At 35.5% G+C, this 18052-nt stretch overlaps 1 protein-coding gene across 2 annotated transcripts; it reads right to left on the minus strand.

Annotated features, from left to right (window-relative positions):
* Positions 1-206: 206 nt before the first annotated feature.
* On the minus strand, positions 207-10690 carry LOC104225786 (lipid droplet phospholipase 1-like). Of its 2 annotated transcripts, none has more exons than XM_009777658.2 (11): positions 10283-10690; positions 9233-9300; positions 7890-7960; positions 7524-7766; positions 4703-4863; positions 4529-4584; positions 4379-4431; positions 4186-4306; positions 3529-3626; positions 1120-1247; positions 207-373 (listed from the first exon to the last, which is right to left on the minus strand). In XM_009777658.2, exons 1-10 carry the CDS (start codon positions 10420-10422, stop codon positions 1176-1178), a joined length of 1083 nt encoding a protein of 360 aa, XP_009775960.1. In that variant the 5' UTR covers positions 10423-10690; the 3' UTR covers positions 207-373; positions 1120-1175. The 2 variants fall into 2 exon arrangements, with proteins under 2 accessions (XP_009775960.1, XP_009775952.1); XM_009777650.2 differs by lacking the exon at positions 207-373 and adding an exon at positions 864-1001.
* Positions 10691-18052: the final 7362 nt, after the last annotated feature.

Here is an 18052-nt window from a genome sequence, read left to right on the forward strand (position 1 = left end):
TATCTATTTCCGCACTTGTTCTATTTCGCTTAATTTTGGGATTTATTTCTTATCAATGACTTAAATTGACTTATTAAAATTGTTAAAAAAAATGAATTTGGGAGTTATGTCCGCTGGCCTTGTCTTCACAAGAGGCGCCATCACGATCGGATCCGGTTTGGGGTCGTGACATGGGATAGGGGTGGGGGTGGGGTGGGGGGGGGAGATGAGGAGAAAAACTCGCATTGCTTACTAACAAATGAAGGATAGGGTACATTTTTGAAAAAATATAATACCTATTTTGTGAAATCAAACATAATTTTATTTAATTCATTCCTGTGATCACCTGTCATCACCTGCCAGTGTGCGTTTGCTCATATTGCCGGTACCAAACCTGCATAAAAGAAAAGGGTTACAGTACACTTGCAACCAGCATAAAACTAGCCAATTCATGATAACAGGAGATGAATTTTAAGAGGAACATGGTTACTGAAGATACATGCAATAGGCCCCAACATGTTTGCGACTGAAGCATAATTGTGGTGTTCTCGTAATTACACCTTCCTTTAAATATGACAAAAATTCTCCTACTCTTCCCATGGCAACTTAAGCCAGAGATCTGACCTCATGGTTGAAGGACAAGGGTCAGTTCCACTTAGGCTATCCCTCCCTTTGTCCTCGATTATGAGGCGAGCAGTAACATGAAGGTCAAAAAGAAGATAAGAATGCATAAATTCCCCAGCATTCCCTCGTTATCCTAATGCAACTTTGTATTCCCAATTGCCTACTGTACTAAAGTAGCGGGAGACAGGAAAAATGGTTTGGAGGTTGATATCCTACAACCTCCAGTGCAAAAAAGTAAGAAAGTCTTTTAACATGGAAAATTAATTAATGCTTTTTCATTGAGAATGAAACAGGTTTAGGGTACACTAAGGGACAGTTGAATTAACAAAACTTCTGAATATGCTTCTCGGTTAAAGTTCCTGCATGCGGTAATAGTGAGACAATACTCTAATTCCGACCTGCAACCAAGTAAAACCAAAACAAATCACACAAACTATGCCAGGGCCCCTTGAAAAACATCTAGTACTTCTGAAAGCAAAAGAAAAGGAAATAAGACTGTAGAAGCAGTTAATATACCTTGTAAATTCAGCATTTTCCACGGCAATCCAATGTGCTTCAGATTCGATTGACTTCTATAGAAGAAAATTATCTATCATATGTTGTATAACATCAGCACCTTCTGCATGCATATATTGATCTTTCACCTATAAGCAATACGGCAAGCATTACACAATATTGATCTTTCACCTTTAAGCAACACAGCGAGCATTATATATTAACTTCATAAGCACGAAGATCTGAAAAGCCTTAATTACTGTACAATATACTCTTTTAGTGTGCAATTTCAATGGCAAAACAATAGGGCCTAATTTTGAGACAGCACATAAAATCTGAGGGACATAAAAACGTTTTGAAGTCTGAAGCTCTATCTGGAACACTAGAAGCATGGAATATAAGCTCCCAAAATGTATTAGGAAATTTAAAATGTTGAGCAATACAACTGATCCAAAGATCCTTGTTCACTAACACCTATATTCATGCTCCAAATGCCTTTTTTTAAACCTTTATTGCCATTTAGTTACAGGATTTATGAAGTGAATGACACGTTCAACCCCATGATAAGCAACATAGATGACTTGATATCAGCCTTACTTACGAAAGCCAGATTCAGTCACCAATTAAAATCAGACGCCAAAAATATATAAGTAGTACTGTGTTAGTGCCTTTAGCATAGCTGGTTTAAACTTCTGCAGATATGAACCACTCGTAACTTGCAGAAGAAACGCTCCTCCAAGGATGTCAAAATTTTACAGAAGCTTTTCCCACCACGACCACTCTTCATCAATAAATTACCCATAAAAACCTAATAACTCAGCAATCTGTGCACAAATACCTTGACGCTGTATAGCCTACTGGGCATAAAAGTAGCCGACTTTGAAGATTTAAAAGGGCTTGAAAATTCATTACTAAGTTTTCCTATCACCATCAGTCTCCAAGCCTAAAATATACCCTAGTACAAACATATTTACTCAGAAATTAGCGCACAAATGCTCTTGAAGCTATGTAGTCACAACAAAACATAAAAGTAGCCAATTTCTGAAGATGTACACCTTTACAGGTTCTACAACTCAACTCTAATCAATGTTACATGGTAAACAACAAGACAAATAACACATTAACAAAAGCTCAGCTCTCATCGACATTATAAGGTGGACAAAAGTGTTTCCTACCAAGATAAGAACAATTAAACTTTTACTAAATGGGGTGAAAAACGTGGCAACATTTTGGCAAAACCCTGATGCTTTCAATCCGTTTAAGCGAATAAGGCATTATATTGCAGGACTTGTGTGTTTGGTTTTGTATATGTGACCACTGGAAGGATCCCCCTGATTTGGATTTTCACATATAGGGAGAAAGTAAAACAGCACAATATCCATGTCAAATACAGTGCACAAAATGGCTTTAGTCAAGCACATGATAGAAATCTAGTCCAAGTAATTTTCATTTTTAAACACCACAGACACGCCCTCTCCTCAAACCTATATTCTTTTTCTTTCTTTCATTTACTTTTTTTAATATATGCATCCCAGAGAATAAAAGATGGAAAAGGAATAGGAGTTCCAAGTGTAAATTTTGCAGGTAAACATGCAGTTTCTCACAAAATAAACCTAAAGAATATGCCTGGTTTAAGTAGGATAACTAGTAAATGCTTTTGCTAATTACTCCCTCCGGCCCAATTTATGTGATGCACTTTCCTTTTTTAGTCTTTCCCAAATTGAATGATACCTTTCTATATTTGGTAAGGATAAAATTTTAGACTTTACACTTTACCGTTATTGAGATGATTAATAGTCACACAAATATCTACGGCTTGTTTTAGCCCACAAGTTTCAAAAGTCTTTTTTTCTTTCTTAAACTCCATGCCTAGACAAACTGCATCATATAAAGTGAGACGGAGGGTGTAATACTCAAGGTAACAAGTAAAGGTAACACGACATCCAGGACAAAAACAAGAGTTATTGACAGCTTTTTATCTTAAAGGTGTAAGTGATAAAATAAACACACAATTCTGATACATCGATATAAATAAAATGTAACCGACTGTGGTTCTTGGAGAACCAAAAAAATACTCCTTGTCTCAATTTATGTGGCACCATTCGGATTTCGAGAGTCAAACCTTTTAATTTTGACTGTGAGCTTGGACATGGAATAAAATTTACATATTTGGAAACTACATAAAATGTACTATAAGTCACAATAATTAACAATTCAAAATATTTAAAAGCTTACGAAAAATCGGCAATCAAAGAAAACTCATTTGACTCTCAAATTATGAACGGTGTCACATAAATTGGGATGGAGGGAGCATCAGAAAATGCTCTGTGCATTAACGCTATCGTCTATGTTATATATATGTGATCCATATATATATATAGAGTCCAGAGAGAGAGAGATAGACTATGGGGAGTACAGAAAGAGTGAGACCTGAATAACACTGTGTGCAGCAAATCTGAGCCTACTGCTGTGAAAGCTGACATCTACTTTCTCCCAAGACACCCGAGACAAACCAGTCACCAATTCCTCTGGATAATTTGTCAAAGCATTAGCACTATAATATTTTCTTGATAAGTTAGCAAGCAAGAATTAGTATATAATATTAAGAAGCCAAGATATAAAACATCCTTTTCATTTCCTTTTCCTTTTTCAAGATGGTATTATCAACATATAATTCAAAAGGCGTTAAACTCAAATCAGAAACACGAAAATTCAGTTGCATTTAAGAACAACTACAATTGGAAAAGAACAAATAATTCAACTAAGTACTTCCTATCTGAAAAAGATCGGATGGCCAAAGACTACACTGATTTACAAACAAGGTTGCATAGTACTTTAGGATCAATGGAGTCATTCTTTGTATTGGTGCTAAGCACTAGATAACAGAAAGAATGAAAATTAATCATGCATACATTTTTGAACATATAGCATCACCAAAAGCTCAGCGAAAAAGCATTAACAGGAGACAATTTACCTAAAGTCAACTTCTTGCCATAAGCTAGGGGGAAGCAAGAATCAGAGGAAAGAACCTAACAGGAGACAATTTACCTAAAGTCAACTTCTTGCCATAAGCAGAGAGTTACTAACCTTCTAGCTTGTCAAAACAATCATCTTCCTTTACAACAGATTCACTCTGCTCACTATCGCACGTCTTGCAATGTTCTTCATACACAATGTGAGGATACTTTTCATTTAAGGAGTCCTCCCACTGTAAGCACGTACTGTTATGACAGCACATGAGATTTAATAGGTTATTACTATCAGATATTAGCTATTGTACCTTGGGCAGTTCAGTATTACGTCTAATTGATGACGTTCTCCAACCTACAATATCTATAATAAAGTTTGTTAAAGAAAAAGTAGTCTTTAATGAAGTTTGGATATCAGAGGCCGGTTGCCTGATTCAAGTTCAACAGTACAAACAGGATACGATCATAACCAACATTTGAATATGCGACCCTTCGCTTGAATGAACCCAAAGCAGACCTGCATGTAAGAGTTTTGCAACAAATTAGCATCAAATACTACAGTTTTTACCACAGACCCTCATGAATGATAGGACTACACTGTCTAATGAACGTAGTAAATAAATCTTAGAACTTACATAAAGTGTAATTCACCATCATCTTCCACCATCCGTCTCAGTAATGGAGTCTTTCCTTCATCTTCATTAAGAAAAAGGTGCCGACCAGTTCTCTTGAATATCCAATGAACAACAAGACCGGCAGCTCTCTCAAAGGCAGTTACACCAAAAAGAAATGGCACCTGACAATTAGCAAATAAAATAAAAATTGCCAAAAAACCAACAGTGGTATAGTAGATCTTGTAAGGTAGGGAGCAAACTCACAATCTTAATAATGCAAAAACGGACTTGAGGAAAAGAGGAATACTTGCTCATACCTAAAGATCTAGATGACAGAAGAAACACGGAAATTTTTTTTGCCTCTTGATCCTTCTGTCAGATGACAGAACATTTTCCTTTTCACAGGCCACAAGATTAAGCAGGGATCAATATCTACCACCCGCTACTAAAGAGGATATCTCCAGAATACTGATTATAAGCAAGACCAGCAGATAATTGAGTATGATTAAAAACCGTAACTGACTACATCATTCTAAAAGCCGCTGTGCCATGCAGAAGAATGTAGTTTACAAGTAATTTCTACGTTAATCAGCAAGTTTGCTTTCCTTTACATTTCAGGAACTTTGAGGTTCTCATATCAAAAGAAGGAATCACAGTCAAACACAGGAAGACCCTGATGCAACTTCGAGGTTACTAAAGATAAGGCTTGTTAGATAAGTTAAAAAAAATCTCCCCGTGGTTGCATTCCTTGGATAACTTATCAAGTTGGAGGGAGACAACACTGTCTGGAAAGGGGAATACTTACTGTTATTTTTTCGGTTCATGCAGCTGTAGAACTTCACATCTTGAAGTAAGTCTTTCCAGGTCCTTTCTGATGTGGATTATTTTTTCTGACAAATTAGATGTATCTTTCCTTCTTCTTTTTTTCCCTAGGTGGAGTACATTCCTTGCTTCTCCATCTTACTTTACCATCTTATGTTAATAGTAGTAGCGCTGTTTTTTTTCTTTGTCAAACATGTGAATTTTATTAAATATTTTTTCAGGTTTTTTGCTGATATTTGTCTCAGCCCTTGCTACTACATCAATAAAGGATGTAGATGATACTCTTAGATGAGGAATCTGTCATTTAAGTAGTTTGTGATGGGTTTTTTCCCCTGATAGTTCTGATATTAATACATAAACTTAAACTTGTATAATGGGTGTTTTATGATTAAACTAGGCATAATGGCTTCCTGACCACTTAAACTTGTAGGGCTTTTGAAAGCCGATACACGAACTTTGGATTTTCCCATTTGAACACTCCAACTTGACAAAATGGATAATAATAAACACATTTGACCGTTGACCATGCCTATGTGGAAGCACTACAGCTGACATGGCTAAACTGTGTGCAAATCACACTCCCAAGACACGTGAATAGTATTGTTTTTACTTAAAAAAATTAAAATTAGAATTAGAATAAAATATAAATAAAAAAGAAAAATGAAAAAGAAAAAAAAGACTTTTCCAATTTTTTCATCTTCCCAGGTGTCCACCATGGATTAAGTGATGCTATCATATGAGTAAGTGATGCTACGAACTTCACCAGACCATGCCGGAGCATGTAAGTTCAGAATCCTAGTGAAAAAGGCTGAGTAGAACTAGAGGGTGCATTGGCATTTGGTCGAACACTGTTATATGAACAGTGCGTAGAATGACCATTTTGGATATTCGAAAGATTTGTCCCATGTAAGGTCTGGTTTGAAGGTTTGGAAACATTCTCCTGAGGAGCAGGAGTAGTTTGGCATTGGTTTTGAGTCCTTTGGTTTGCCTGATCACCTTGCCCGACCAACTGGTGAAGTTTTGAGTTTTCAACTTGGTGGTGATGGTTGATTTCTTGAATGGATTGAGCTGAATCTTTGCATAGAGGATCCATGGGTGTAGTAGAAGGGATTCCAATTGGAAATTGGTCTCCAATTGGCCCAGAATTGATAGGGGCATTTCGTCGAACACCTTGCTCAACCGGACTGCCTGAGCTTTTGGATTGTAAAATTGGAGGAATTGGTTGGTACCCATATGAAATTGGAAGTGTAGGAGCATTCTCCTCATCGAGGCGAACATTTTGGTACCTTTCTTTTCCAATTTGCATACCTGGAACACCTTGCGCATTCATTTTTGCCTCGCCGGAGTTCTGCTGCTCGTCGGAGGTGACGATTCCCACGGTGGAATTGTCGAACTATGTTTCAGGCGTTTTTTTCCCTTTTTGTATTTGTTACTTTTTTTTTTTCCTGATTTTGTATTTAAAAATGGGACCCACAAATAACACATGACAAGTAATAAATAGCTTAGCATGATGTGTTGTGCATGTCAGCGCAATTGATATACACGCTCTGGTGAATGTGTTTATTATTATCCATTTTGTCAAGTTGGAGTGTTCAAATGAGAAAATCCAAAGTTCGTGTATCGGCTTTCAAAAGCCCTACAAGTTTAAGTGGCCATTACGCCATTAAACTATTATATGTTTACACCAGCACTAGACCACCGGTAATCAAATACATTAAGCGTGAAATCATGGACAGCACCACACATAATCCCCAGGTTAAAATCCATCACAAAGTGATTTTAAAGCCATGAAAGTGGTGCGCTAAGTGACACCGTAAGCACTAACTAAACTTCACAGCCAACAGTCTCAAAACACCAAGAAATGGAACCCCTCTCATCCAAGAGTAAGCTTCATCAGAAGAGACATAAGGCATCATGGATGCAATGATTGATCTTTGTTTATCGGTGGCACATGATGAAGCCACTTTCTATCAAACCTTAAATTATTCGTAAGATTATTATTTAAAAAACAAATTGATACCTGCTTGTTACCCCTTGAACCCAGATGAGGTGATGCAACAGTGATAAAATTTATTGGTTCCAGGCCAGCTATTGTGCCCTTTGACCCTTCTTCACTGGCATCGGCTGAGAGCTTCTCCACATTCTCCATTCTTGGAGGTCTATATAATTTCCCAATTGCATATCTTGCCACTACTCCTCCAACAGAATGTGCAACAAAAGAAATTTTCTTCAAACCTGGCTTTCTTTTGATCACTTCAAGAACCTAACATCCATTTCCATATCATTACCGTCCGATGGGGTACATACAGCATGCTTTAAAGAAAATATTAGAAAAAGGAACAGGTCGGAACAAAAGCAAATCAAATCACATTATTAAAAAAACAACCTCCTCAGCCAACCGCTCGCCCATTACATCCACACCATCCAATGTTAGTTTAGCCATATTACGTTCACTGCCTGCCAAGAAAATCATGTTCATCATTCATCAAAACTGCAAAATAATGTTCATTAAGACTGTGCAAGACTTCCAAGTGCTCAGCCATTATGAAGAAGGTAAAACAGAGACATAGATATAATAGGTTCACATGAGCCACGAAAAGGAAATCTCTTTTTACTGAATAATTGTGCTAATTATTTAACACAAGTATTCTCAAATCAGAAAGGGACCAATGAAGTTGGGAACCACAATCAGAGCAGACTTGCACCTTTAGTTGGCAGTTTATCAATGAGAAAAAGCTTGACTTTTTGCTAGAAAATTCAAAGTTCACAGTCCCAATGGAAGAAAGGATGAGATAATTAAGGGAGTTGTAAACTAAAAGAAGTTTAAAGTTCAACATTCACATAAGAAATGAGTTTCACCACCTTATGAAAATGTATTTCTTTTCTATATAAGAAGTAAAAGGGCTTTTCCCTAGAGTAACGGAACCCAACTTTTCCTTCACCAGCTACTACATATTAAGGTCTCTTGATATAATATTAATATGCAAGACTCACTGGTATACTATCTTTACTTCAACTCGAATGAGAGCTTCTAGATGAGAAACATATATGAACAAACAATTCTTACAAGAAACAAAATGTAAAAATTAGACTTGAATAAGACATGTAGTCATTGACAACTTCAGATCACAACTATTAGGTTCTCTTTTTCTTTTTTCAGAGATTCAGATCATAACTAATAGTTAAGCTGAGCAACAATACTCCACTAATGTAGACGAACAAATGATTACCAAAAAGTGACACCAAGTAGACCAATATACATCATTAATTGTGACAAATCACAAAGCCAAGTGAATGTTATTAGATAAGAGCTCAAGAGAGCCAACTAAATTCACTTGGTCTCCTAAAACAACAATCTCATAGTCGAAAATTGCTGGAACAGCACATATTGGAATAAATTAGAAATTTAGTCCTTTAGTCTAATCCTTGTTATGTCATTCATAAATAATGCTGTGGAACGGGAAATTACATAGCATAAGAGGCGGAGTGTGGAAGGAAAAAAACAGATTAAGCGCCTCTCTAGAGAAAATGAAGATAAAGTAAGTGAAACCTACTTACCTTGTCTATCAACATAGCAAGCAAGAATAGAAGTATATTTTTTATTTACAGCTATAGCAACCTAATCCTAAGAGAGGAGGATTAGAGGGTGGAAAAAACGCAACATGCAGAACTAACTGCTGAAACACAAACAAGTATCAGTTAGAAATGCCACTCAATGTATGTACTTACAATGAACAAAAACTTTGTCAGGAAGATTCCGAACAAACTGCTCAGCACCAAATTTCCAGTCCGAGGCACTGTCGTAGTAGAAAAATAATAATTTTATAAGCAATATACAAACAAAAAAAAATCCAGCAATAAGTAGATTTTTTTTTTTAAAAACCAATACCATGAAAGCACTAATTTATTTGATAAGAATTTATCACTACTCCACAAAAAATTGTCCCATGATTTTAGTTTGACGTCAAACTGAATTGATAACCCCAGTCAGAATTGGCTAGTAATTAAGCAATTCAGAGTGTGTTTGGTATGACGGGAAATATACGAAGCGATTTTGTGGTGTTATCAAACGTGGTAAATATCTTCAATCTTTAACACTCAATAGTTTCAATGCAGAACACTATCCAAGTTGTTGACAATATGATTAATCTTTAAGAAATATTTTTCACTAACCGATCAAACACCGGAAAATATTTTCCAAGAAAATATTCCCGGCAATAACATTTTCCTTCATACCAAAGATCTTAATTGAACTCCGGACGGAAGAATCAAATCAGAGTAGATCAGAAGCAGCTTTCTTCTATGTGTTAGTAACATCAGATTTTTAATTCACATTTTCTCATCTCCAAGCAAGGGAAATTCTTGTGATCTGGCTAGAGCGCAACACTATATATGAAGGAGACAATATCCATAATATGAGTACAAAATAGGTCCAAAATCCCCCCAAAGAATGAAGCAATTGAAATAGCTCCAAATTCAGGAGCTTAAAATGCTAGTATACTAGATTAAAAAGAAGAAAAACTGTAGCTTTACGCGATGTCTTAAAGAAAAAATTACATGAATACTGCAAACTAAACAAGCAGTAACCTCTAAGACAACAAATGTTAAAAATTCATGAAATCATCATCGAACAGGAGCTAAGGCCTAAGAATAATTTCTCAAAAAGCTGAATTAAAATTCTCCAATTTTCTTCTAATTTCACTATAATTCGAGAATCAAAAGTGAAAAAAAGATGATACTAACGCACTATATATATATATCCACAATTGTGCTAATTACCTTCCGAGAATACCATGGACCATCATAACAAGATGATCGGCGGAGGAAGCATCGGATTCTTTAGAACTAAATACATCTTCGCCGCCGTTGACGGTTTCCGACGAGGAAACTCCTGTGTTCTCTACTTCTCCGTTCTCCATTTCTTATTTTTACTTCTTTTGCTTTTTTATTTCTAATCTGAGTTTCTTGATTCGCAAACTTTATACACACATTTGATACAACAAATATATGAACCACACATTTGATACAACAAATACATGAACTAGTTACAGTTGGATTGATCTGAATTTGAAATAAATAAAAAGTGTAGAAGTTAGGTCGGCCCTTTAAAAATCTCTCATGAGAGAGAGAGAAAGGTAATATAATGGCTGTGACGAAAGAGACTGAAGGATGAAGGAAGCTGACGACGTGGCCAGGATTCTTTTTTCTTGTATATATATTATCCAATTAAAGAATTTTCTATCTTAACTTTTTTTTTTCTAACTTGAGATATTCTTAATTGAGAATTCCATTTGTTCCGCCATAATTTTTATGCAAAGGAAAAATGGAATTTTTAAGTGGCTACCCGGAGCATAAAATATTTCATATTTAAGAGCTGTATTTTAAGGATATGATGTAAATATAAGTATTAGTAGTTATTTTTACGGCTCGAACCGGAGAACTACATGTCAAATGGAGTAATTTTCTCATTTTAAAGAAAAAAAAAAAGAAATATTGAGTAAAAACAGGTAAATGTTGGTGCAGTTATGCTTTGAACAGTGGTACTGTTAATTAATCATGCCTATATTACGGTTTCATATATCTTGACGAATCAGATTGATCTCTGTTGATGTTGTGGGATCCACGCGGCCTTGAGTTTGGATTCTACTGAAACAGAAATGTTTCTTTTTTGTGGAAAAATAAACCTTTTTAAAGTAGAATTCAGTTACCAGCTTTCATAAATTTATAAATATCACTCATTACTGCACATTATTCAAAAGAATATTACAACACAAGTAAAAGGACAAAGTTGTTGGCAGTCAGGAGTTTCATTTTCATGAAATAATCATAAATGGTTTCAATTATTATGAGCTTGGATCACATGATGGATTGAACTTGATCATCGTAACCTCTAACTTGACATGCATAGAATTAGGTTGTTCACGGTTTAACGGAAAATCGATTCAAATTGAAAACCGAACCGATATTTTTTTTTGATTTGAATTGGTTTTGGTTTTAAATTTTTAAAAACCGATAATACTTGGTTTAGTTTTGGTTCTATTATAAAACCCCAAACCAAACCGTAAATTATATACAGAATTTAATAATTATTTATAGTAGTATCATATCTTTTTGTAAATAATTTAAATATATTATGCATTTCAATTATTATTATTTTGAAGTTTGGTTTATCCTACTTATATCTTAAAAGATTGCATAAGCCCAAAACAATAGGAATCGGCTAAAGCCTACACACATACTTTTGCCTAACAGTAAAGTTTAAAAAAAAAAACCTACCACAAGAGTAAAGAAAACAAACTCAAATTGCAAGACTACAATGGCTAAAGCTTGAGAAAGTTTATAAGAACGTGTGAATCCAATTTTGTTACTATGAATACTTTATGATTGATTCAATAAAGTGATGTTAGACATTACGTTCTAAAATTAATTTTTTTTGTTACTCACTTGATTTTTGATTGATTCAACAAGTGATGTTAATCAATATTTATTCTTGACATCTGATAAAATGGATTCTAATTTTTTCAGATGAAAAGGACAGAGGTTGAAGATTTGAGGCTCACCTTAAAAATATTACTCCATCTACACTAACATCTGTGGCAACTCAAGCCCATGGTAACATTCCTAATACTTCTATTATGCGCAATACTCCTAAAAGGCAAAAAAGAACAATTTTGGGTGGTCGAAACCATAGCCCTGGGGAATGTCGGGAAAAATCTGAAATTTGGTCACACTTCACAAAGTTTATTGATAAAAAAGGTGATTTGAGGAAAAATGCAATTACTACCCTAAAGACTTTGCTTGTCCTAGTAGGAATGAGACTTTTAACCGTTGGGCACATTTAACCAGTAAGTGTGATAAACATTTCTAGGTAATTGGTAGGAAGCAACCAACGCTCAAACTTGTACCTATTAAAGGAGAGGAACAAAGAAGTTTAGAAAGGATTGCTTATAATGTTGCTGAGGTTAGGAGGGTAGTTGCCGAGTTTGTTATAATTGATGAATAACCATTTAAAGTTATTGCGGGGGAAGACTTTAAGAGATTAATTTCGGTTATTTTGCCTAATTATGAGTTGCCTTCTAGCATTATTGTTGCTAGGCAATGTTTTCAAGAGGAGAAACAAAAGCTTAAAAGATTTATTAGAGATCAATGTGTATGTCTTACTAGTGTACATGAACATCAATTCAAAATTTGACTTATATGGTCATTACTTCCCATTGGATTGATGATGAATGGAATTTCCAAAAAAAAAAAAAATCTTAACTTTTTTCAAACTCCATATCATAAGGGCGAGACAATTGCTAAGAGTATTGAGACTTGTTTGTTAGATTGGGGGATCGAAAAATCATTCACAGTGACGCTAGATAATGCGATAGCTAATGATGCTACAATCAAATACTTGAAAGGGAGAATTAATGATTGGAAAAGTGTTATCTTGGGAAATGACAGTGCACATATCCTAAATTTAATTGTAAAGGAAAGATTAAGTGAGCAACATGAGTCTATTTTCTGGGTGAAGATGGATGTAAAATATGTGAAGTCTTATCCTATAAGATCTGCTTCTTTTAAGTCACATGCTGAGAAGGTCAAACTAGTCACTCATGGTCTTTTGTGTTTAGATGTTGAGACAAGGTGGAACTCTACATATTTGATGTTAGATACTGCAGTAAAATTTGAAAAAGTCTTTTCAAGAATGTATGTTGATGATCATAAGTACTTTAACTATTATTTAGAATTGAGTGGAACGACAGGGCATCTATCTTCAGAAGATTGGCAGAATGTGAAAGTCTTTCTCAAGTTTCTTAAAAAATTTAATCAAACCACTTCGAAATTTTTAGGAACTTCACATATTACCACTAATTCTTTCTTTCATGAGCTTTTTAATCTTCAAAGCTTAATTGTCCAATATTCTGATGGTGTTGTTCTATCTTGACTAATATGGCTAATAAGATGAAACTTAAGTTTGATAAATATTAGGCTGATTTTGAGGATATGAATATGTTGTTATTTGTTGTTGTTGTGTTGGATCCTCGGTACAAAATAAAGTATGTGAAGTTCCTTTTTAGCAAATTTATAGTCCTTTGGAGGGTAATGTAAAGTCTATCAAAGTGATGAATACTTTATCTCGCTTGTATAATCACTATAAGGATTCTATATCTGGGAATTCTAATAAAAATATTGGAGATCAAACTAGTGTGAGTCAAATTGATACAATGCATAGTTGTGATGGGTGGCAATCACAATGGAAGAAATTTCTTGAAGATGAGAATAATATTGGTAATACGACTGAGCTTGAGAAGTATTTGATGGATGATATGGAGAGGAATAAGGATTTAAATGTCTTAGCTTGGTGGAAAGCTTCATCTGAAAGATATCCAATTGCTTCTAGGATTGCAAGAGATGTGTGTGTTGTTCCTCCTGTATTTGTAAAAATGATTATGGAAATTAAAACGTTAGCTTATTAACGTAAATATAAATGATATAAATGACACACAAATTAATTCGAGCCCACTGAATTCACAGTGGTTCCTTAAGGAATTTAATCCCCTCCTAGTACCCAAGGTTATGGATTATTTCCTCCCAGGATAGAACGAATTACACACTGGTGTAGCGGTACTTTAAACCCCAATGTTTCAGCGAACACAAAGTTCGGCAGCAAATCACACTTACTGTTGCTTTCTTAGTAGTTTAAAACAATGCAGAACAAGGGAGGAGAAGTCAGAAATTCGTATGGAAAATCTGAGAGGAAGGAGTGCAAAGTATAGCTAACGTTGAGTTTTCGGTGAAGAGAAGATCAATTGCTCTCAAGTTTTTAGTGTCTTCAACAGGCTGCTTGCACCCTCTATTTATAGTGCAATTAGCTGCTAAAAATGGACCCGCTGCCACTCATGAAGTGGAGCACTTGGCCATGGTGGACAGATCACCGGGCTGTTTACTAGTGGATCAATCAATATGGCAATGGTGGCTGGAGCACTACTCATGGTGGAATGAGCACTTGCTCATTAATATTCACGGATTGGAAAACATCCGTTACAAACACGGATAATATTACGTTAATATTTACTATTAACAAATAAATTTGGTCCAAAAAATTAATCAATCAATCATTTGACCAAATCCAAATCCAAATCCAAATCCAAATCCAAATCCGAAGCCGAAGCCGAGCAACGACGACGGCGCGAGGCTTGCCTTCTTCTTAACTCTTTAAGAGCTACATGAAGTGCATTTGTATATAAACCCACCAAACTCCTTTTCCTCTACCAATGAGGGACAATGTCTCATTAAAAGGAGAGGGAAACTTAAAATTTTACTCAAAATTTTTATTTCCCTCCATTTCCCATTCACCCCCTTTTTAATACCTTTCTATATTAAAAAGAAACTCAACAATCCCCCACATGAATGGGGAATGGCTATATCACGGAAGTATGCATGAAAAACTTGTGTGATTTGCAAGCAAGGATTAATTGCATCTGGATAAGTAGGTTTCCCTTTGAACTTTCCGTAGTGAACTTATGTCGGATATACTCGGTCAATCGGTAGATTTGATATCTTTGAACCGTCGAACTTTAGTGTATACCTAGACAACCATAAGTCACACAATCAATCCCTTAACCGTCTTTGGTTCTCATTGTTGTGTTCGTTTCAGCCATGAACACTGCCTGGTTTCATAAGTGCGTAGAGAATTGGCCTTGCAAAATTCTCCTTGAAGCGGCTAACACTTCACACTTACATAGGTGATTCCTAAACGTGTCATCCCGTAGATACACTATTTGATATACCCTGTATCAAATTTAGAAATCATTAAAAAGCCTTAATGCTTTATCCTTGGTACTGAACATTGTCTCATCACGAGAATGGACTAAAATTTTTGTTGACAATGTTGAACCGTCATTAATGACTTTGTTTGATCTCCTTGAACCTAGATCTTGGGATCTCCAGTCTTCTAGGTAGAGTTACCGCCACAATGACTTGTTCTCGGCCATAGTCCCATTCCCCTCAATGATTTCTCAACTACCTCTCTAGTTAGGCCTTTTGTAAGTGGATCCGACACATTATCACTTGACCTTACATAGTCAATCGTGATAATTCCTCTAGAGAGTAGTTGCCTAACGGTTTTATGTCTTCGTCGTATATGACGAGATTTACTGTTATACATAACGCTCTCAGCCCTTCCAATTGCTGCTTGGCTATCACAATGTATGCATATTGGTGCCAACGGTTTGGGCCAAAATGGAATGTTTTCCAAGAAATTCCGGAGCCATTCAACTTCTTCACCAGCTTTATCTAAGGCTATGAACTTAGCCTCCATTGTAGAGCGGGAAATACATGTTTGTTTGGACGACTTCCAAGATATTGCTCCTCCACCAATAGTGAATACATATCCACTTGTGGACTTTGAATCAGTTGAACCGGTGATCCAATTTACATCACAATATCCTTCAATCACCGCAGGATATTTACTGTAGTGCAAATCAAAGTTTTGGGTATATCTAAATATCCCAAAACTCGTTTCATTGCCATCCAGTGAGATTGACCTGGATTGCTCGTGTATCGACTCAGTTTACTTATAGCACAAGCTATATCTGGTCGTGTACAATTCATGATGTACATTAAGTATCCCAACACACGAGCATAATCCAATTGTGATATGCTTTGGCCTTTGTTCTTTGCTAATGCAAGATTCACGTCAATTGGAGTCTTTGCAACTTTAAAGCCTAAATGCTTGAATTTTTCAAGTACTGTCTTAATATAATGAGATTGTGACAATGCGAGACCTTGAGGAGTCTTTTGGATCTTAATCCCCAGAATTAAATCTGCAACTCCCAAGTCCTTCATATCAAACTTGCTAGTTAGCATACGCTTAGTCGCATTTATGTTGGCAATGTCATTACTCATTATCAGCATATCATCCACATATAGGCAAACAATGACTATGTGATTTGGAACATTTTTAATGTACACACATTTATCACATTCATTTATCTTAAAACCATTTGACAACATTGTTTGGTCAAATTTCGCATGCCATTGTTTGGGTGCTTGTTTTAGTCCGTAAAGGGACTTAACAAGTCTACATACCTTATTTTCTTTACCTGGAACCACAAACCCTTCAGGTTGTTCCATGTAAATTTCTTCCTCCAACTCTCCATTTAAGAAGGCCGTTTTAACATCCATTTGATGAATTTCAAGACCATACACTGCAGCTAATGCTACTAACATCCGTATGGACGTAATCCTTGTAACTGGGGAGTATGTATCAAAGTAGTCAAGACCTTCTCGTTGTCTATACCCTTTGACAACAAGTCTTGCCTTAAATTTATCAATAGTGCCATCATCTTTCATTTTTCTCTTAAAAATCCATTTAGAACCCAAAGGTTTATTTCCAGGAGGAAGATCAACCAATTCCCATGTATGGTTGTTCAATATGGATTCTATTTCACTATTGACTGCCTCTTTCCAGAACAATGATTCCGAAGAAGACATAGCTTCTTTAAATGTTCGAGGCTCATTTTTCAATAAGAAAGTCACAAAATCTGGTCCAAACGAAGTAGATGTTCTTTGACGTTTACTATGTCTTGGATCCTCCTGATAAAATGTACTTTCTTTTGTTTCTTCCCGAGGTCATTTAGATCCTTCACCAAACAACTCACATTCCTTTTTATACGGATATATATTTTCAAAGAACTCAGCATTATCTGATTCTATAACCGTATTATTATGAATGTCATGATTTTCTGATTTATAAACCAGAAATCGATATGCTTTACTATTGGTCGCATATCCTATGAAAACACAATCAACTGTTTTCGGTCCTATTTTTACCCTTTTGGGTTTAGGAACTTATACTTTTGCCAAACACCCCCACACTTTAAAATAATTCAAGTTGGGCTTCCTTCCTTTCTATTTTTCATATGGAATGGATTTTGTTTTGCTATGGGGTACTCGATTTAGTATTCGGCTAGCCGTAAGAACAGCTTCCCCCTACAAGTTCTGTGGCAATCCAGAACTTATCAATAATGCGTTCATCATCTCCTTTAATAAATGATTCTTTCTTTCCGCAATCCCATTGGATTGGGGCGTGTAAGGGGCTGTTGTTTGATGAATAATTCCATATTCTAAACATATTTGTTCAAAAGGAGATTCATATTCACCACCCCTATCACTTCTTATCATTTTGATTTTCTTGTTAAGTTGCGTTTCAACTTCATTTTTGTATTGCTTGAATGCGTCTATTGCTTCATCTTTACTATTAAGTAAGTAAACATAGCAATATCGAGTACTATCGTCAATAAAAGTTATGAAATACTTCTTTCCACCGCGAGATGGTATTGACTTCATGTCACAAATATCTGTGTGAATTAAGTCTAAAGGATTTGAATTCCTTTCAACCGACTTATAAGGATGTTTAACATACTTAGATTCCACACATATTTGACATTTTGATTTTTCGCATTCAAACTTAGGCAATATTTCCAAGTTAATCATTTTTCGCAAGGTTTTATAATTGACATGACCCAAACGTACATGCCATAAATCATTTGACTCAAGTAA

The sequence above is a fragment of the Nicotiana sylvestris genome, chromosome 3 (assembly GCF_000393655.2).
Source record: "Nicotiana sylvestris chromosome 3, ASM39365v2, whole genome shotgun sequence".
Lineage (NCBI taxonomy): Eukaryota > Viridiplantae > Streptophyta > Magnoliopsida > Solanales > Solanaceae > Nicotiana > Nicotiana sylvestris.

Coding starts and splice junctions, on each gene's coding strand:
- LOC104225786 (XM_009777658.2), bottom strand. CDS start 10,422: ATGGAGAACGGAGAAGTAGAGAACACAGGAGTTTCCTCGTCGGAAACC. Junction 7,767..7,889: donor GCGAGCGGTTGGCTGAGGAG/GTTGTTTTTTTA, acceptor AATGGATGTTAG/GTTCTTGAAGTGATCAAAAG. Junction 4,585..4,702: donor GATGGTGAATTACACTTTAT/GTAAGTTCTAAG, acceptor TCTTACATGCAG/GTCTGCTTTGGGTTCATTCA.